At 41.8% G+C, this 21,520-nt stretch overlaps 2 protein-coding genes across 2 annotated transcripts in view; both read left to right on the forward strand.

The window, feature by feature from the left end:
- The window catches only part of oxct1a (3-oxoacid CoA transferase 1a), a 39,541-nt gene extending 38,229 nt beyond the window's left edge, over positions 1-1,312 (forward strand). Inside the window, exons 16-17 of the mRNA XM_042070327.1 lie at positions 270-371; positions 663-1,312. Of these exons, the coding sequence (XP_041926261.1) occupies positions 270-371; positions 663-698 (138 nt within the window). The 3' untranslated portion in view covers positions 699-1,312. The remainder of the gene's footprint in view (positions 1-269; positions 372-662) is intronic.
- Positions 1,313-1,414: 102 nt separating this feature from the next.
- On the forward strand, positions 1,415-17,336 carry plcxd3 (phosphatidylinositol-specific phospholipase C, X domain containing 3). The gene is made up of 3 exons (XM_042070328.1): positions 1,415-2,286; positions 10,808-11,516; positions 14,654-17,336. Exons 1-3 carry the CDS (start codon positions 2,184-2,186, stop codon positions 14,808-14,810), a joined length of 969 nt encoding a protein of 322 aa, XP_041926262.1. The 5' UTR covers positions 1,415-2,183; the 3' UTR covers positions 14,811-17,336.
- Positions 17,337-21,520: the final 4,184 nt, after the last annotated feature.

Here is a 21,520-nt window from a genome sequence, read left to right on the forward strand (position 1 = left end):
GGTGCGTTACAGTTGCATTAAAATGTTTTATGATTGTCTTTGACAATGTAAATCCATTTTCCATTTTCTCACTTGCCTCTTGCCCTGGTGAAAGGCACTCGTGTTACTGGTGTGCTGCTTCATCAGTGTTGGTTGTCTATATATACAATCCCCTGAGACAATGCTACCTACTGTATTATTACACCAAAATGCCTTAACATTTTGAACAAATATTTATTAATGTGTTAATTCATTCTTGCATACAGTCTAATGATCTCTTTTTTTGACAGGCCGTCTTTGATGTGGACAAGAACAAAGGTCTTACTTTGACTGAAATTTGGGAGGGACTTACACCAGACGACATCAAGAAATGCACAGGCACAGACTTTGCTGTAAGTCGTGTAGTACTATCACTAAAGATCAATATCATTCGCAAGCAGATAGGGAATTAATCTAGCAGTTTACAAAGGAGAAATCAATACCTAACTGGAAAAACCTTCCACAAGGAATTGAAGCCACCTCTTACATTTAATCTTAAACCGAGCTTTATAGTAAGCATACTGTGATGCTTACAATCAGTGTTACATGGTGCTTCAAATAAAGTGCTTAGAAACAAGTTTATTAACGAGAATAATCTAAATCTGTATGTATTTTTGTTGGTTGTTTGTTTTTAATGTAAACAGGTGTCTCCTGATCTAAAGCCTATGCAGCAGATATAAGATCCTAAGCCAGCAGAGTCTGACGGGAAGACCTTCATCGTCCAGCAAACACAGATTATATTAACATTTTCTGCTTCTAATTAATGTGAACCATGAATGTTACATACTAAATCATGTAACAAACTATGACTGCCCATGTTATAAGGACTCTGAGGTGAAATTGAAGTCAGAAGTCAAGTAGAGACTCTTTATATAAATCAGTGACCAGATCAGTAGGCGTTGTGACTGCTGTGTCAATCGAGTCAAAGATTTTTTTAAAAATCGTTGGAAATGCCATGTATAAGCTCAGATCTAGATCTTGGATGGTTTTGATTTAATTGTAATGGATTTCTCCACACCTCAGCAACCTTATTGGAGATTGGTTTTCATTTTCAATTTATTGTTTGCAACCAGCTCTAGCAACTTCTTCCATGTTTGAGCTCCAGAACAAGCACTCAAAGCATTACAGATATTAGTTGGGAGGCCTTGTTTTACACACTCACAGTTTTGAAGTCCTTTGTACATATCAAATAGGTAGGTTTTTTTCCAATGTGTGAATGTGACATCCATTTTTTATTCTCAGGAAAAATGGCGTGCCTAGAGTGAAAAATAAAACAAAACGGTTTTGAAATTCATGTTTCAAAATGCATTCAATGTAACTTTTCTGTTTGTGTGTTAACGTTGGAGTTCAGCAGACAACTGGACTGATATGATGCTGAGCTTGTTGGGGTGCTCTTGCTGCGGATGCTAAAATTGTGCCTGTCATGTTGTGACCTGACTCCTGTGGACAGTTGATGCTTGTGCCAACATTTGGGCATATTTCTGCAGAGCAAAATCTAAAAGATTATCATTTGCCAGATAGAAGCTTTTAGCTATCCATGTCAGCAGCCCAATGGCCCACATGCAAAAAAAAGACATCAATTACACCAATTAAGCTTAATGCTTGTTCATTTTTCTAAGTGGACATGCAAAAAGGAAAACCTGTTCGTTCGTTTGGAACGCAAGTAGTGGTGGTCAGGTGGTGTTTTTTTTTTTTATTATTATTGAATTCATAAATGTGTTGAATAAATAGATTTCTACAACAGGTTGACTGCTAAAAATGATGGGTGTTCTCCAAAAACAGAAGAGAGGGAGAATACAACGTTTGAAATGGAGATTTGGACATTGTAACTCAGCGGCCTGGATCACAAATAATACCTTGAATGACATCAAACGAATCAACAAAACTCACTGGTGCCAGTGTGGTGCAAAAGATAGCTGGTCACCAAGGCAAATTAAAATAGAATCTGTTTCAAAGTGACCGCATTTTCAACATCTCTCCATAATGTCTGTTTAAAGTAGGTTTATTATTATTACTATTACTATTATTATTATTATAGTGGGCGCCGGCTTGGGGGTGTGGCTCCACTGGTGCTGTGCTCTGCTCGATCCGGTTGCACAGGAGAGGAGCCAGCTTTGCCAGATCATTCAGCTTATGAGCACCGAGTACACGCAGCATCGGACGGCATGGCTTCGTCTCATGGGAAGAATGAACTCCGCCTTGCAGACTGGATGGCAAGTTTGCCGGAGAACCTTCACAGCACCCCTCTGACTAACCTGGCTATACCCGGTAAGAGTTCCTCTATTTGGCGAAGGCGCGTAAAGAGACTCGAAAGTGTTTTGCAATTATGCTTTATATAAGAAATACTATGTTTATATATATTATTACCATAGGTGATCTATGGGTGCTGCCTACCACAAAGGTCAATAAACAACTAATTATTTTCTCTACTAGTTCATGCTACTGATATGATATATTTAACTAAAAGTGGTTCAAAGCAGGTAGAATTGTTGTGGCAATGGTTCGTATTTACGAGGATATTTGTGTCTGATGCATCAAACATGACTGCAGTTGAACATGACACTTGTTGCTTTGGGGCATAAGTCGAAAACATCTGTATCTGCGACTGAAACCGCCGAATACGCAGTGCTTGCTGTGATGTCCGTCTGTTAATCCACCGTGAATATATATATTTCTAAAACGCGCAGGACTCGGGAGCGACAGATGGAAAGGCAGTGTTACTGAATCATTCAAAATGAGTGTCATTCGTTGATGCTGGACATGCTGGACACTATTCATGAAAATGACCATTTGCTTGGGTTTCAATCACTCTGGATTTCGCTTGTTTTGGTTTGAGTAAATGTCCCTGTCCTGGATGTTCCTTCAAAGTTTTTCGCACATTCAGAAAATATTTTGCCTTGAAGTTATAGTTTTTAGAACTGAATTAAGACACCAAAAAATGTATATAGTATACACTAACAGACTGGGATTATGCTACTCTTACACTGTGCGTAATTATTTAGAGTACATATAAAGCGATTAATCGACTACCTGCTTGATGGTGTTCAAATAAAATAGAGTCAGGTAGGCTATAACCCAAGGACACCGTAGGTATTCTATGTTCAGAGGGCAGCTGCGCTGATCACCATCATGCCAGCAGGGGAGCCACGATCTGTTCATATCAGATCTGCCAGTATGGTGAAAATTCAAGTGGCCATGGCATATCGGTTTTGAGGGCAAGGCACGAATCTTGATTGCTATGGTGGTAGTGCACATAGTTGGTTAAGAGATGTCCACACACATAGCCTAAATTTTCTTAGGATTAGGAATTGCATGTTGCCATCTTAATTGGGCAATTACAGTCATACATCAAGTCAATTATAGTCATTTTCATCATACATGGTGTATCAGTCATTTATGCCTTCATTTTTAACATAGGAGTGTCTCTGACTTGATGTCTAGGGGATGCTGCCACATAGCTTGCACAGGCCCATAATGTTGTTCATGCTTGGTAAAATGTAATCATGTAGAATGTAGTAAGGTAGAGCATAAATTGGCTCCTGATGGTATGTATGCATAGTTCATTGGGGGGGGGGGGTGGGATTGTCTGATTGGCAACTGGCAGGAGAAGAGAAGTGAAGAGATGGCCAATCAGCAGGTCCAGCTCTGCCTAAAGCCCAGCAGTGATTAGAAAGCCTGATTAAACGCCTCTGGTACTGATTTGTCACTACACTGGGCACTAGCACAATGAGTCATTATCTGCTCATTAACTGTGTCTGACCAGGGCTCAAACCACTGACCAAGCACACACACAAACACAATCAATCAAAAATACTTTAAATATAAGAAAATATGCCACCCAATCAAAAAGCAACTCCTCGTTTTGGTTCAACGGCAATTCGTTTTTTTTATTATTATTTGATTATAGTTCAGTATTTTAGTGGCCAATAGGATTGGTTAAGCCTGTGGGGTGCAGAGGGAATATGATGGAAGCCACAGCTTGTGTTTTGGGTCATTCATTTAATCAAAGTGATATTGCCACGCACACACACACGCACACACACACACAGACTGTTCTCCCCTGAGCACAGGTGTGAGGGATGTTTTAGTATAGTATAGTCTTTTCATGACTGGAGCTGCAGGTGGATCCCTATGATGCCCCTTGCTCTTGTAAACACACACACACACACACACACACACACACACACTGATACTCCCACCACGCTGTGATTTTTTACATTATTGAAAGTATCCTTCATGGCTTCAGGCAGCCATATTGGCATTTTGCAGCCTTTAAACACTAATTTATAGCTAGGCTATAATACTCTGTTATTTATTTTAAAAAATGCCCCTCCCCCACATTCATTTCTCAGTTGCTAACCACCTGAGGGGAGTGTGTGTGTGTGTGTGTGTGTGTGTGTGTGTGTGTGTGTGTGTGTGTGTGTGTGTGTGTGTGTGTTTGCTCATCACCAGTAGCAACGTCTGTAATACAGCATGGGAGGTCATCTACCTGTGTGCAGTCCTGTCATGGCTCTTTTTCTGTGCTGTGTGTTTGCCTGACTAATAAATGAAGCCAATGATCATTCAGACCATGCTACCAATATGAGTCCTCAATATGAGTCTCTTAGTCAGTCAGTCAGTCAGTGCTCTAACCACTTCTAAAACTGTGAAAGTATCAGACAATGAATTTTGCTCCTCACAGTCCTCTACAGTAGCTGTCTGTTATGCGTGTGAGCTCTACAAATCTCTGGTGATCAAACTCTGCCCTGGCTCTGTAAATGACTCATGAGCCATGCTGTTCCTATCCACATATTGCTTCAGGAGCATGGAGTGTCATTTGATCGGTTCAAATAACCCTTTGCCAAAATCATGGACTGTACCTTTTATGGAATTATTATTTGTTTATGAGACTGAATGAAGTGAACTGAATGCACTGATAAGAGAGACATGGGCTGCCTCATGGGAAAATACACATAGATGGTATGAGCCATTTTGCGGTTGGAGTAACAACGGCTACCCCACAGTCCTGTTCTCTGCATGTGACCTCAACATCTGGGACCAGATGTGCATGGCATCACCTAGAGAAAGTCACCATCAGCGGTTGTACCATATCAGTGTCCTTGTTTACCTTGCCGATGATTATGCTGGTCAAGGCAGCAGAAGTGGAAGGTGGGGGTCGCCTGTCATGACCCAGCATTCGTCAACCTCCAAACAGAGTCTACATGGGTGACCCGACTGTCTGTCGTAGCAACATCAATGGCAGGATGCTGATGGCTCCTCCAAGGCCTGAAAAGGGTTGTTATATGGCTGAGATTAAGTCTGACAGCAGTCCAATCCTAATTCTGTCAGTGTCTGAGGAGCCTGTGACAAACCAAGGGAAGATGTTTAGCTGCACCCTGAGAGACATTGCAGCAATGCCGTCGATTTGTATGGAGTTGGAAGTATGGCTACCAGCATGGAAGTACGGCTACCAGCAGTGGAGAAGTCAGGACTTCCAAGGAAGTTCAAGGCATGGACTTAGCATGGTATACAGGCCAGACTTCTCTGGCCCCTGTTGATATTGTGTGAAGTTTCCATCGTGCAAGCAGGGAGCTTGAACTAATTGGGACAATGCTACTGCCCATAAGATCACCTGGGTAGAACTAGATTCATCAGCTCCCAACGCTGCACAACATTTGCTCTAAGGAAGCAGCTCTAATCTAAAGAAACAGCTGAAGTTTTTGGAAGACATTGCTGCGAACCGATTGAAATGGGCTGAAGGGGCTTTGCGGGGAAGTCTCTTATTAGACACTCTATATTAGATAATTAGATATTAGACATTATTAGACATTAGATACTCAGACCCCTAGAAGATTGCTGCAAAGAAGAGCCACCAAAAACATCATCGAAATCGAGCTGTAAAAAAAAGGGATATCCATTTTTGATAGAGAACTGTCACCATCACATATATCCCAAACATTATAGCTTCCCCATCTTTGGACTCCTACATGCTGACGCTTTTCAGAAGCCAGAGTGTTTTTAAACCAACGAAGTGGATAAAACAGATGGATGGGTTATGACGTATGTTTCTTAATCAACCACCCAGCAGACGAATAAAGTATTTGATTTCCCTTCTGATGAGTAAAGTAATTGATTTTACCTCAGACTATACTTGAAACATGAAACAATGTATGTGTAGCTGATAGATGGTTTACCAGTTAATGAGGTGTATTGTCATTAATTCACTCATCAATTATAAATATATTATTGTCTTCTCTTTGCTTTTAAGGATTGGTATTCATCATCAGGATATGTACTCTCTGATTTCTTCATAGTGGCACTGACAATAGTTTTACTGCATGCTGTCTTGGTATTACTGATCTAGGACCTTTGGGACTGAGTATCTAAGCAAGTTTTACAACACTTTCTGCAGTTTTATGGGAGGAAGTTGCTTTGGAAACAAATCCTTCACTTCTCAATTATAGCCTGCCCCCTCTAAATGGCATGAAGATTATAGGAGGAAAAAAGCCAGTGTTTGAGTGGATTCATCGGGTCTGATAAAGAGTTGATGCTCAAATTGACATTTGAAATGTTAATAAATGTTAACATTTTAAACATTTGAAATGTTAATAAATCAAGGTTTTCTATAAGCTGTCAGTCATGTGTACAAGGCACATTTGATTGAATGCATGTTAGTGTGAATCTAATCTAATCTAATCTAATCTAATCTAATCTAATGAGTGTGCATGTTGTGTCTGAAATTGCCTATAATTCTTTACTAAGTGAGTAGATATCACCATGAAGCTTTTGTTTGGCTACTGTTCTGTTTTGATTTTCATTTATAGAGGAAAGTTAATTCAATATTTGTATATATTTTCTCCTAAAAGATTTACCGCAACATTCAAATAATTAGCCTGAGGCTGTCAGATGGCGTCGCCGGTTTGTCGAGTCCAATTAATCCCTTCGGCTGGCTGTGTGTTCTCCAGTACTCGGCATGAAGTCTAAGGAAAACGAGAAGGACATTTCACGCTAAACAACAGAGGGGATAAACAAACCAAAATCACCAATTCAGTGTAGTTAGATGGAGAGTGCACACTGTGTTGGTCGAAAGCAGGGTAATTTTCTAAAGCGGTCCTCTGATTTTAGCTTGATGTGCCATTTTCATGTCTCTAACAAGAGGCTCCTGGTTGCAAGAAGTCATTTGCATACAAACTTGCTGCAGGCTTTTAAGGGCTTTAAATGCAGATGTGTTTTGATGTTCTATAAGCTGTCACAGAGAGATTGCATTTTGTTCCTGCAGGCATGCCTTGCAGGTCTGAATGGAAGAGGGATTGAGGGTGAGGGTAATATAATTCTGAGATTGTGATGTTTTTCAGGCCGCCTTCAAAAGTTGTTGTTCTTGCTGTTGCTGCTGTTGTTGGAAGCTCTTCTATATTTTCCACATATGTTATTTTTTTAATCTTACCTTAGATTAAAGGCAAGGTCATACCACTTACTCATTCCATAGCCCTCTTCCAGAGCCCCAGCTTGGCGTCTGTTTGCCTGCAGGTAGACACCTTTGTCATTGCATCTGACATGGCTTTTAGAAGAAGCATAATGGGTCTAGACCTTTTGCTATAGGTACTTTAAACGGTGCTTCTCTCTCTCTCTCTCTCTCTCTCTCTCTTATTTATTTATATATATATATATATATATATCTTCTCTCTCTGTCTCTCTCTCTCTCTCTCTCTCTCTCTCCCCCATGCAGTCAGCTCTCAGATAAATCATCTTCCTGGATTTCAGACAAGCTGAGAGCATGATGGGGTCACTGCCTGACCACTGTTGACCATTAAGTGATTGTGTCATGTAGAAATCTCCTCTGGCTCAGAGCATCGGAAATTGCCCTATATGTAGCAGAGCATGAAGACCCTGTGCGGAACAACGTGTCCCTTTCAAATGATTATATGCCAGGAAGAGTCTAATTTTTGAGTGATATGGTAGGCCTAACACTTAGGGGTGTGTAGGGGTACAAAGGTTGTGTATTTGTGTTTTAATTGGCATGTATGCTACTCCTTGGTAGTTCAGTGAAACAGTTTTCAGGTTACAGTACAAGTTGCTTGTTACACGGATAAAATGGGCTTGTAGCCTATTGCCTCAACATTTGATTGAAATAACAGCTGATACAACACAAACTCTGTCACTTCCTTTTATTCGTGTGCACAAGTACTGTAGATATGCAGAGACTTCTGCTACTGTAGGGACTATTGAATGTTGGTGAAAAGCAATGACAACAGCTTTGATTGTTACACTGAAACTGAACAAAGCACTACTTTGAACTACTGTGGATGAATATTTTTCTCTTGTATCATATAAACTGCAAAGTTACATTGGTAGCTATGTTGGATAGAAAGAGATAGAAGGTATGTGTATAAGAAGGTGTGAGTTTCTGGCCACCTGTATCTGTACAACCTTCATGTTCACAAGAGTCCTTTGCTGTTTGGATTGAGGAACGTAATTGAAAGGTGTCTGTTGCTTTTGTTGGCTATGTGGCCAGGGACCCAGCACAACAACCCAGAATGGGCCTTGACAGATTTTCAGGCTTTTCAGCTCATCTTTTCGTTCTTTTCAGCTGCCATCAATCCTTGAGTTCAGGCACTAAAGTGAGTGGATTGTTCCGGTCTCCCCTTTAACAAGATAAATGGACACGGTGAAGTGACCAGAACATTAAGTTTCAAGGTTGCGGCAAAGTCACCATCTCAAAATGATAATTCACTCATGGTGCCACTCGAGCAGCAAGATGTCCATCCTTCCGTTAATAGTCGTGTTGTTGTATGAGAGAGAGAGAGAGAGAGAGAGAGAGAGAGAAAATGATGGTGGATGAGAGACTTGTGTCACTCTTATGGTCTCTGTCACTGTGAATCTGCGAGCACAGAAGCCAGAAGCACATTTAGGTCTTGAGATTTGCCATGGTTAGTGTCATAAGAAGCCTCATTACCGAGTGAAGTGTTGCAGGACACACAGCAAGCCAGTTGCTATGTAGCCATGTACTTTCTTTTTTTTAAAAGTATATTTTTTGGGGGCTTTTTTATGTCTTTAATGCGACAAGATAGTGGAGAATGACAGGAAGCGAGTGGGAGAGAGAGTCGGGGTGGGATCCAGAAAGGACCACGGGGCGGGAATCGAACCCGGGTCGCCGGTGTACGGTGCAAATGCCCCAGCCAGTTGCGCCACGGCTGGGGCCAGCCATATTCTTTCTAACTTAGATCTATGGCCCTTTGAGACTCACTCTAACTGGTCGGTCGTGGTGGTGTGCATTTGGTGGTGGGATCGATCAGCTTTCACATGAGGACTGGGCAGGCTCCTCCAGCCCCAGCGACGGTAGATGTCAGTGTGAGCGCAGTGCCCTGAAGTGAAAAACACACCAGTGACCTTTCAGGGAGTGTCAAAGGAGGATAGCAGTGAGCTAAAAAGAGAGAAGGAGAGACAGACAGACAACAGACAGACAGATGGAGACAGAGGAAGCTCAAGATGGATGGGTCTGGGGATTGTTTGCTCAGGCAAATGGCCGTTTGTCTAGCATGCCTTGAGGAAATGAGTAGGCGGGGTGGTAATGATCTGTGATGAAGCAGGTTATTAGACACCGCTGTTTCCTCTCGCTGCACACACACACACACCAGGGTTGTGCACAATTAGAATTGCAATTCTGCTTCCTGTTTGCTACCTCAATTGAAATGCAAGTGAAATTCAAGAATTGAATTGGAATTTAAGACCCAGTTTCAATTCAGTTCTGGAATTTTGCACAAGCCTCACACGCACACACGCACACGCACGCACACGCACGCGCACGCGCGTGTTCGTCTCACTGAAGGAGTCGGAGCTCTCTCCACACCTCCCCCTTCATTCTTTCTCCTCCTCTTTCTCCTCCTCTTCCTCCGCATCCTCTGTCTTGTTCCCCATGCTCTCTCTTGACTCTCACTTAGTTTGACATCAGCTGCTTTGTGTGACATTTTCAAATGCCTGCTTTTACGACCTAGGGAGTTGGTGCTAGTGGAGTTGCTTCGTTTGTCTCACTGAAGGTCGTTAAAGTGTCCCTTGCTGGTGATATCAGTGAAGCATCTCAGTTTATCTTGTTTGGGGACGTACATGTTTTTTTGTCATCAGGCTTGATTTTATTCGTTTCATTTCCAATAGTGTTAATGTCAAAAGCCTCCAAAATAGACCTCTTAGCTCCAATAATCTGTGCAATCTTTTTTGTAACGTTCATGAAAATCTTGTTTTTGTCTCTTTCTATAAAGAAGATTGTGATTACCAATAGAGAATGTTCAATTCCAAAATGTGTTATGAAGAGCTGGTGAGATAATATAAGATTTTAGAAATGTAATCAACACACTCAACCATTGAACCATCTCCGGTCAGGAGTAAACTCGTCCGCAGTCTAAACAGGGCTTATTACCAAATGGCATATTTTGTGCTTTTGCCATGTTTGGCCATGTCTTTTCTCAGCTATGTTTATTTAGATGGTGTTGCTCGTGGCCATCTGCAGGAGAAATTTGTTTTGATTGGTTTGCTTGTTTGTAGCTTACTGAAGCCTTCATATTTAATTAACTGCAGATTGTATAATGCGAACGTGTGTGTGTGTAGATTCAGTGCTCGTTGTCATATCAACATAAATAGCGATCTGTTACTGCTCATTAGTGTGCTTAAGTAATGGCTTGGAATTGAGTTTGATATGCACTCCTGTGCATTGTCAATTTGGAGTTAATTATAAATCTACATGAAGTGAAATGTTAATGCTATACTATAAACTGCCTAATATACTGTACTGTACTCATTATGGACCATTTCTCTCCAGGTTCCCATGATTCCTTTAGCTTCTACATTGATGAGGCCTCTCCTGTGGGTCCAGAGCAGCCGGAGACTGTGCAGAACTTCGTCTCCGTGTTTGGCACGGTGGCCAAGAAGCTGATGCGCAAGTGGCTGGCCACGCAGACCATGAACTTCAGCAGCCAGCTGGACGCCGGCGTGCGCTTTTTCGACTTGCGCATCTCCACCAAGCCGCGCGACCCCGACAACGAGCTCTACTTCGCCCATGGGCTCTTCAGCGCCACGGTTCGCGAGGGCCTGGAGCAGATCAGTGCCTTCCTGGCCTCGCACGCGCGCGAGGTGGTCTTCTTGGACTTCAACCACTTCTACGGCATGCAGAACCTCCACCACGAGAAACTGGTGCAAATGCTGCGCACCGTCTTCGGCGACCGCCTCTGCCCGGTCATCTTCGCCCAGGAGGTCAGCCTCAAGTACCTGTGGGAGAAGGAGTACCAGGTGCTGGTCTTCTACCACAACCCCATGGCGCTGGACGTGCCATTCCTGTGGCCGGGGCAGATGATGCCATCGCCTTGGGCCAACACCACCGACCCGGACAAGCTCATCCAGTTCCTGCAGACGTCAGTGACTGACCGCCGACACAAGGGGACCTTCTTCGTGTCGCAGGTGGTGCTGACCCCCAAGGCCAGCACAGTGATGAAGGGAGTGGCCAGTGGATTGCGGGAGACCATCACAGAGAGGTAAGCAGATGGAGACGCTGTGCCATGCTGTTCTTTCCTGCTGTTACTGCTTCTGCTCACCAGGTTACTGGAATTGGCTGACTGATTTCGGTAACCTGCCCTCCAGGAGTTTGCTCCACTTGACTAGTTAGTAATATCCAACAATACTTACATTGCCGTAGCCAAAGGCACCAATACATTATTGTCACTGACAGAGCCAAAACCTTCTTCCAGAAAATATATGATACTGTTACAAAACATTCAAGTGATAATCTTCACCTGGACACATTTTTGGAATATGTTTGAAAGTAATGGAAGTTTGAGGAAGTAGCCTATATTCTGCTTGTATTTAAGAACGGTAACTGATTCACCAAAGAACAACTGATGTCTCTCACGGAATAAGGTTTGGAGCCTTTTATTAGAGATGCAGTAATTGACATTGATTTATTTTGAGGAGTGAGTGAAAATTCACTATACTATTCCTTATGTCACATTACTGTGTGGGGGGAATATATGCATTAATTAATTTAGTTTTGAGTCAAGTGTGATGCAATGTTTTGCTCCTTTACATTTTTGGACTGTTTCTTGTTTTGAGTATTGAGGGTGGAGTGGGCAGTAGTAAATCCTGTGGGAAAAAAAGAAAAAAGATGAGGGAAACGTACTGGAAAGGTACAGTGAAATAATGAGAATATAATATACTGTATAATGAAAAAGGAAAAGATTTGTTCCACGCCCACCTTTGGTGATTACCGGGGCTAATGCAATTAGAACAAATAATTAGCTTCTGTGAGCCATTTGTAATTAACAACCTTCCTCTAATTCCTGACTAATTTGTTCAAGTCATAGAACACATTGCCCTCCAACTCTACTGAAGATGAATCGCGCTGTTTGCTGTGAAAAGCATTTGATCCACATTTTTTACACATTTTAATCTTTGTTTTATTTTTAGCAGCTTAATTGGTGGTCAGCTCAAGGACTTGCTAATTTGTGATCCGCTAACAGGAAGGTGTTCTTTGTAACATCACCTTGGTTAAGTAATTTATAGTGCAGCACATCATGAAAGAGTATCATAAAGAGTCTCTCTGACTTAAAGTAGCAAAGATAGCTACTTTAATTAGTGAGATAACATCTGGCCAACTAACATAGTGAGGTGCAACTACAGTATCTTTTGCTAATTTTATTTCCCAACTGATAAGAGTGTTGCCATCTTATACTCACCAAGATGGCAAATTAAAGTTAATAACCTTTTTTTTAATCATCATTGTCCTTATCATTTGTGATGTCTAAATGAAAACAGTGGGAAATCAGCAGTCCTCCTAACATGTGATAAATGGGCTCCTCACACTCTATGTGTTAAATTCAGCCATCTGTCTACAGAAAAATACACAGTAGGCTAGTCTAAAACAGAATGGCATCAATTCTAGCAATGACAGTATCATACTGAAATAGTATTTGGCAGATTTAACCTGAACCAGTGTTTCTTTTTATCCTGTCTATAGTAGCCCTATAATGTGCATAAAGAAAATGCACTGCATGGTAGTATAGGATATGGCTTACAGTATATCTACCCTCTAGTCTATTGGCTAATGGTCTGAAGGAAAGACCTTGCCTCAAGGCTGCTGTCATCTCACTAGCAAACAGGCTAAAAGAGGCAACATGTTAAAAGCACCAAAGCAAGGTAATGAATGTACACAGCAAAGCAAGGTACAGGAGAAGATGTACCTTATGTTTAAATGAAAATCTATCATGGGCAAAATAATATAATTTACCCTCTTGATTTAAACCACACAAACATTACAGGGGAGTTGTGCAGTAGTAACTCAGTTTTGTACAGATTTACTTTTAAAAGCTATGTACACTTATTTGTAGTCTCAATATGGCGACCTGACAAAGTCTCTCTGTGGTGGACATGATGGGCATGCTGAGGGATGTGGGAAATGTGCGGCCAGTGATGTGGGCTCTCATGTGAGCATGTGTGTGCCGGCGGGTGGCTGGCGGCCAGGGGAGTGTCGGCTGGTGAGCTAATGCATTAGTTCAGCTCTGTGTAAGTGGAACATTAGCCTCAGGGGGTTGCTGACACCCTGAGTCACCAGGACTCTTCAAAGGCTTGTCCAGAGGGGGGGGGGTTAAGTTTTTTTTACCCCCCTCCTTTTTATCTCTATCGCTGTATCTCATTCCATATATTTCTCTCTCTCTCCCAATCTCGATCATGTATCTCCTTCACACACATGCAGAGTCGATCACACTCACTTGGAAACCACCGGTTCACACCGTAAGCTGGTCAAATGTCTTTTTTTTTTTTTGTTTCGAAATGTCATGCCATAAAAGCCAGTGGAGCAGAAGACCAATGCATTGAGTTGGACACGGCAAGTCATCCGAGTAAAAACATGGTATCAGTGTCACGAGGCGGTGCCTCCCGAAAAGCTTTAATGGCAGGGACCTGCTGTCTTTATTGCAGCTCCATACAAAAATGCTGAGTCATCCTAGTCATCTTGACTAGGCTGTGTAGCATCTCTCAAACTCATGGGCCCATTTTGTATGTGAGATTGTTTGGTCCAGATTTTGCAGCAAAGTTGCGGTGGGGAGTCGTGATTTCTCCTCATTTTCCCTCCCTTCCCACTTGTGGGATCTTTTGGCCAAAGTGTAGGCCGACTGACCCCTGTGTGAGTGCTGTATGCCTTGGTGGGATTTTAGACCTTGCACATTTTTGTGATGCACAATAAGAAACTGCCATTAATGGCAGTGGTTATATTAAAGGAGATCTCTGGCTCACTAGTGTTTTCAACATAGGGCCCTGTTGTTCGAGGCCACAAAGTACTGTTGATAGGGAGAAAATCAGAACTAACTCGAGTTATCCTGCTAGTAGCATAGCTAGTAGCATAACTCAAATTGTCATTACAAGTGCTGTGCAACATGAACAGGATCCTTACGAGACACCACGATGTGTGTTTACATGTAACTCAGTCATTGTACAGTCCAAACACTGGATATACTTTTTCTTCACAATTTCCTGCTTTCCTGCTTTCATTTGTCTATAAGTACTAATGTTACTCAATTGTAAACTATGTTATATGTGTGTGTGTGTGTGTGCGTGTGTGTGTATGTGTATGTGTCTGCTTGAATGTGTGTGTATGCATGTGTGCGTGTGTGGTCTTTAGGGCCCTGCCCGGCATGATGCAATGGATCCGCTCGCAGCGGGCGGGCGAGAGCGGCATCAACATCATCACGGCCGACTTCGTGGAACTGGGCGACTTCGTCAGTGCCGTCATCACCCTCAACTACCTGCTGGAAGAGGAGGGCGAGAACGCCACCTGATCACCCATGCCCCCCCCCCACACACACACACAAACACCCACGATCCTACACACCTCCGCTGTGAGATGCCATCTCTTTCCTTTGACCCATCTCGTGGGTGGGAAAATTATCCTTTCTACTGACGTTTTAGGGCTACCCGTTTCTAAAGCGAGAGCTTTTTTTTCCGACAGAAGGAAGTAGTCTGACTTCAGTTTGGTGAGGTGGGGAGAATTTTTTATTTGAATTACTGGGGTAAAAAGGGCAATTCTTTGACTGCTGATCTGCTTCTCATCGGTTGCACTTGAAACTAATCATGTTCATATACTGAAATGTTAGTTGTGCTAAAAGCCTCTTCTCTGTTATCAAAGAAACTCACCTCTTCCTCAGCATATCCCACCTGAGATAAATGTTCTTTGTATAGTGACCGTGTTTGACCATGGGCTTGCGGTGGAGTTAACTGTACTTAGTATTGTAAATTGTACGCCCATTAATCTGTAGTTGTTTATAACTGTTTATATTCGTTTACAGTTTCAGCAAGATAGAGTCTGTCACGCTATGTGGTCTATTCTGTCTGCTGATGTATACTGTAGCAAACTTTCCCTCCAAATCATTTAAATATCCCATGGGTTCAAAAGCCTGCCACTCAGTATGTCTTCACATACGTAATTGTTTGTTTTCTCAGTTGTGTATGTAGAGAGGAGGAGGTAGGCCAATGTTTTCATGTGCACATTTACCCGTTTTAGCCATGTACACCGCCACCATTTCAACATTTAGCCCAAAAAATATGCATTTGTTTTGTTAATTGACCCTTTGGTGCCAAAAATTGCATTTTGTCGAGTCTTGACCAAGGAGCCTGAAGTCTTGTTCTTGTACATGAAGTTGTATTGATGGGGTAATGGGGTGCTTCGTTGCTAAATGAAATTTAAGATGTTGGAGAGATTTTTGTTCTAGGTGCAATAATTTGTGTATCTAAAAGGTATTCCCGTTGTTTTATCTCTTCAAGTGACCATTTATGTTTATGAGTCTTTGAAATGAAACTCTCTTATGTGAACACATACTGTAATGTGTTAACACAGCATAACATGTGTACACACACTCCCTGTATGACTCATGCCTAGATTAGTCTATAGCTATAACTGTATATGTGATGTCTGGCTTTGGGCAACTGGAGACTGGTGGTGGAGAGGCAATGCCATGCTATTTGTACTTCCTATACTGAATGTTTGTGACCTACTTACAATGCTGAGCAATCTGTATTCATTTCAAAAGACGGAGAGACAGTTTTTATCCTCTTTTATTAGTTTGTTCGAGCCATTGGTAGTAGTAGGGCATGTAAATGGATTTATTGTTTAATTGTTTTTTATGTTCATTTCATGAGCTGTACAGATTGATTTTACAGAATCTCTGACTGAGTGTTCTTTGCATTCAGCAAATTGCTTGATGATATTTCTGTACTTTAAGCTGGAAGGAATGTGATCTGTTCTTTGGTTCTGTAATTAATATTATTGATGTCAACCAAAAAAGGGAAATTACTCATTTTAAAATATAATTGACTGTTTTCAATGTTTTTTTTTTTCACTTTGTATCTGTGTGTGTGTGTGTGTGTGTGAGAGAAAGAGAGAGAAAGAGAGAGAGAGAGAGATGATGGATGATGATGAAAATATATGAAATATGAACTTTCTTTGGCATTAACACAACACAATCACAACACAATATGACACAATCACAACACAATATGACACAATCACAACACAATATGACACAACTCTCAGTGTCAGAATGTGACCTCCTTGCTGAAGACCTCTCAGATCCTCCCCAAAACATTAACCTCTGGCTAGGGAAATTGACCCGAGGCAGCTGGAGCTGTGTGCCTGGGCATATGGCCGCTTGATTGACAAAATTGATTTGCTTTGAGCTTCTCTCCTCCCACTACGTGAGCCGTATCACTGAAAACAAATCACTGCTCAACTCTTAGTGTAGCCATATTGGAGAATGAGAGCGCTCTTTTATGGATGGTGGGTGCACATTAGCCATTAGATGATCCTGTCACCCTTATCGTCGCATACCTTGTTTTGATTGAAAATGGTTTCTCAATTGCATTGTAGGCCCACAGAATGGTGAATTACTGTTACATTTATGTGATTTATATTCATATTTGGACTCTCAGTTACAGACAGCACTCTCTGTAGAGGTACTTCAGAGCAAAGCTGTTTGAAAACTTAAACAAGTAATTTATTCACTGAACTTGAAAGTGAGCAAATCAAACATGGATACAGACATAGCATAGCAGCAAACATGCATTAAAACAAAACTGCCCCTTATAAATCATATGCACCTCAGGATTGTGTCTTGGAAGTGGTTTTCAAAAATATGTTTTGTCCTGTGAAAAGAGACATTGTTTTTTTTTCTCTGACTAATGTTTCAATCAACCTGCTCCTGTTGATGCTCTGATGTCTTTTGATCTTCTCTTGTTGTGGTCATGGCCCCCGAGTGTTCGTGTACAAGCCCCCGGCACAGCTTCACAATAAAATGCAGCGTTATTTTACTATGGCAAACTGAAAGAAATGGCTTGGTTATTTAATACAAGACCAGGGTTTGTAAAGTCTGATAGAACATTTCATGTGTTATAATAAGGGTTTTCCGACCTGTTTGTTTTATAAAATGGTAAATAGTAACTCTGGTATAGCTGAAATGTAAGATGACGTTTGCTTTTAAGGTTTTAATACTATTTTAAAACTATTTATCTTTCATATGCAAAGCTAATAATAGCACAAGCAAGAGGCTTAAAAAGGGCAGGCATTTGAATATTCAACATTAATTTTAATTTTAGAGGTAACATTGTATTGCATGCAGCTGGTGTCAGCAAGTGACTAACAGATGTAATCTCAAACAGTTATTGTGCCTCAATGATTCAAATAGCATCCACGGTGCACCCTCATTTGAATAATAGTACAACATGCAAATAACATATTCATAAAAGTCTCATAAAATAGATTTTTGAATGCACACCGAGACAGTTGTTCTATATAAAACCAGAATGTCTCAATTAGCCTGTCCGTAGCAGAAGATGCCATCCAGTCGACGGGGTTGTTGTTTCTAATGTAAAGGTAATGAATGATGCACAGGGCAACGCTTTTGAGCCATGTTGTCGGGCAACGTTTCTGAGACACGTTGTTCAGGTAGGTTAGCCTACTTTGCCTGTGATTTTGAGGAATGATTTTTTAATCTGGGGATCTTTAATCATCAGTGACCAATTTGTTACAACTGTCTATTCAGAATGCCAGGAACCAGTCATGTAATTGCCTTGCATCATTGCTCAAAAAGTTTCACCTTAAGTGTAGAATTGTCTTTGTGTGCAAGTGATTACATGTGAATGAATGTGTGTGAATGTTTTTGTGTGTGTGCGTGTGCGAGTGTGCGTGCATGCATGTGTGTGTGCATGAGGGAGTAAGCCAGGAGAAGCAGAGACAGATTCAGAGTGATTAATGAAGGCCTCCTAGTGGCAGCAGTAACCAGACATGTCCAGCTGGGAACAGAACCAGACAGCATACCTACTGTTAAAAGGCACAGTGAGTGTGCCCTTAATGGACACAATGAAAGGTCCACAGCATGGAAGGGTGGTAGGGGAGACTTCAGTGACCTTGGAGGGGTCTTGTTGCGCAGGAGGGACAAGGAGCGGTAAACTAGCTGAGACTCAAGAGGGTGGCATGCTAGACTAGGCGTCAGCAGGTTCTTAGTTCAACGTGATTTTCCTTGTGTGATAACTGATGCCTGGAGTGAGACTGAGCCTCTGATTGGCTATTAGCTTCTAATAAACAAGTTAGGAAGCTTTTTGCATGGCTGCCCTCCCAATGACCAATGTCCAGCACCACTGTTCTATAATTGCTCTGTTGGTCCAAAAGCCCATTCCTTTTTACAGCTTTTATTTTCTTCCCAGAAGGGACATATTTTACATCTTAAGTCAGATATGCCCTCTCCATAACAAGCAAATGATGTAAGTATGTGTGTGTGTCCTCTCACATGTGAGTATTTTGCACACACAGTAACTGGTGTGTTTGTGTGTGTCATTGTAGAGGTAGCTGCGACCCATGAAGACATTGTTCTGATAAATTACCTGCCTATCCAAACAGCCAACAAATAATGAGGAAGCTTTGCATGGAACTCAATTAGCTTTTAATTATGTCAACACAATTTTCTGCTGTGCCCCTGGTGTACAGATTAAGGGCCAAATTACTCAACTACCTCGAAGAGACCAGCGGTAGTCACATAAGCAAATAACGCCATAAATACCGAGTGCCTTCTGCAGAGTCTTTGATAATTATTTATAAGATGGCCTGTTCAAGTTCATTCTCGACTGTCTCCAAGAGGAAGAATTGAACCAAAGAGAAGCTCTCTGTCTCCCTCCAGTGTCTATCCTCTGAATCTGCAAGGAGGTCAGTGTTTTGTCCAATACAGTACTAAACTACTATCTAACACCTCCCCCCCCCCTCCCCCCGTTACTGCGTATTCCATCACTGACCTCCCGGTCATCTGCCAAATTAATTAAGAGGGTGCGCAGAGCGTAAAGCATGTTATTACTGACCCTGTAGCATCCTAATATTTTGATTAAATCCACACATTTCCATCACATCACCTCTACTCTCACACACGTTTGGGTAAAGTAGTTGTGAGGAGTGTGTGCCAGCTAGGCTAAGCACTTGAGAGCAGTTGTGCATACCATATCATCTCAGTAACGAAATATAGGCTGAGCTGAAGGGTTTGGGACATGTTGGTCCAATGCCTGAAACAACATTACAAAGTGACTTGACTCTGCGGTCACCACAGAGGCAGAAACACACATAGTAACAGGCTACTTGTTTGTCAGTACCAACGCAAATAAATTGACACTGCATTACAATTTCTCCCGTTCCTCTCATTTAGGATGTCACCAGCTGTACACAGGAGGAAACACTATCGTTCTGTCATGCCTGAAGCAGTTGTATAAACAAAACCCCAGACTCGGACTCAGTTTGAGTTGTGTCTCTAATGTCCTCAAATGGAGCCCTTGTGATAGCAATAACTGTAGGCCCCTAAAGGATGCTATAATAGTATTAAAAATACTGTTTTAAATCAAATAGGGGGGGGGGGGGGGACGATGTGAAAACACCCATATAACTGAACACTAAATCACAAAAAGCTTGAAAGCTTGGCTTAGATCAAAAAGAATGTCTCTGAGTTCTGTGACACAAGGACCTCTAGTGGTATTTGTTGTGAGTGTATTCTGCAGTGTGCACTGGGAGACTGATATCTTTATGTGCACTCTGTACAAAATGGAGAGTCAGAGTAACAGAGTACAATTCTCCAGTTGGCTGGGAGCCTCTGCATATCTCACGTTCCAAAATGTTACATAACATTCAATATTTCTGTGACATTCACTAGTGTTATGTTATAGCCATCATTCATTTGGATTTCATGAGGGGTGAGATATTTAAATGGCTTCCTTGGCCTTCCTACTGTATGATTCGTGCCATTACATTAACATAACTTAATAGGTATTTTCCTTTTAACCTTTAAATGACTGTCTCCGAGAAGTAAAACTTTCAGACCGGGTTCTTCGTGGTCTGAACAAAAAGTGTCAGCTTGCAGTTATCACCATTTAGATTTCAGTTCCGTCAGCTCAGTTTGTCCTGAGTCCAAGAGATGTATCATTGGCTAGAGCTGAATGTCGTTTCTGTATAGCATGTCCTGGCATGGCTGTAACTGACCTAGATGACCTAGATACTACTGACTACATACCCAATCACGCTCATGCAGGAAACAATGGGTTTGTTTCTTACAGTGGTAGTGGAGTGGTATTGTTGAAATGCTACTCTGTATTATGGGTGAAAGATGAGAGAGCGAGACTCCATGCTCTGGTGTTGCTATTTTAGAATGTCAGTGTGGTGTTGCATTTTAGAACACTTGAATGTTCCAACTCTCTCTGTGTGTCGTCAGAGACAACTCTCTGTGCAGATTCTCATGAAAGGCTGATCCAGCAGCTGCAGAGGAACCTGGAGACACTTGATAATCCACTGCTCTAATATCCTCCTGACTGCTTGTATCATTATGAGCATCTGCTTGTGGGTGTTGGAAAGAATAAGGAAGAAAATGAAGGATTACAGGTAAGAGTGGCAATAACAAGCAGTTAAGTAAACGCATCTTGTGTGGTCAACCAACCTCTGGAAAATGTAGAAAATAGCCAGAGTTATTTTAAGTAAGTCACACTCAGACTTTATCTCACTTTCTAGTATGACGCCATCTAGTAGAGGTTCCCAAACTGGATGAACCCCCACCCCCGGATCGTTTCTCCATGTCCCTGATGACCTCTGTGGCATCACCCTGGATACCTAGAAAACTGGAGCTGAAGCCCAGTCCTAATTCACACCCATGTGCAAGCAGAGCTGTAATCATACACCTGCAACGAGTCCCAAGAGCCTGTGTGTGTGTGTCTGTGTGCTGCCATCCACTGATGGCCTGATGCTATACTGTGAGGGACATTTAGACCTGTCTATAATTGTCTGTGGTTAGTGTACCAGTTTCCAAAGCAATCTCCACCCCAGAAGGGCCAGTGCAACCACTGTGGTAGCCAAAAGTTACTAAATAAATGTACTGAATAAATCAGCAATATATTGTAAGTGTAAGTAGTACTGTGACTACAGTAAAAAGTACAGACAGGGGACACGATTCTGTTGTAAATAAAAAACAGTGTTTTA

Source organism: Alosa sapidissima, chromosome 18 (genome assembly GCF_018492685.1).
Source record: "Alosa sapidissima isolate fAloSap1 chromosome 18, fAloSap1.pri, whole genome shotgun sequence".
NCBI lineage: Eukaryota > Metazoa > Chordata > Actinopteri > Clupeiformes > Clupeidae > Alosa > Alosa sapidissima.

What these genes read in the sequence shown, in the direction of transcription:
- plcxd3 (XM_042070328.1), top strand. Translation starts at nt 2,184, where the DNA reads ATGGCTTCGTCTCATGGGAAGAATGAACTCCGCCTTGCAGACTGGATG. An exon ending in GACTAACCTGGCTATACCCG is followed by an intron (nt 2,287 to 10,807) that starts GTAAGAGTTCCT and finishes ATTTCTCTCCAG; the next exon opens with GTTCCCATGATTCCTTTAGC. An exon ending in CGGGAGACCATCACAGAGAG is followed by an intron (nt 11,517 to 14,653) that starts GTAAGCAGATGG and finishes TGTGGTCTTTAG; the next exon opens with GGCCCTGCCCGGCATGATGC.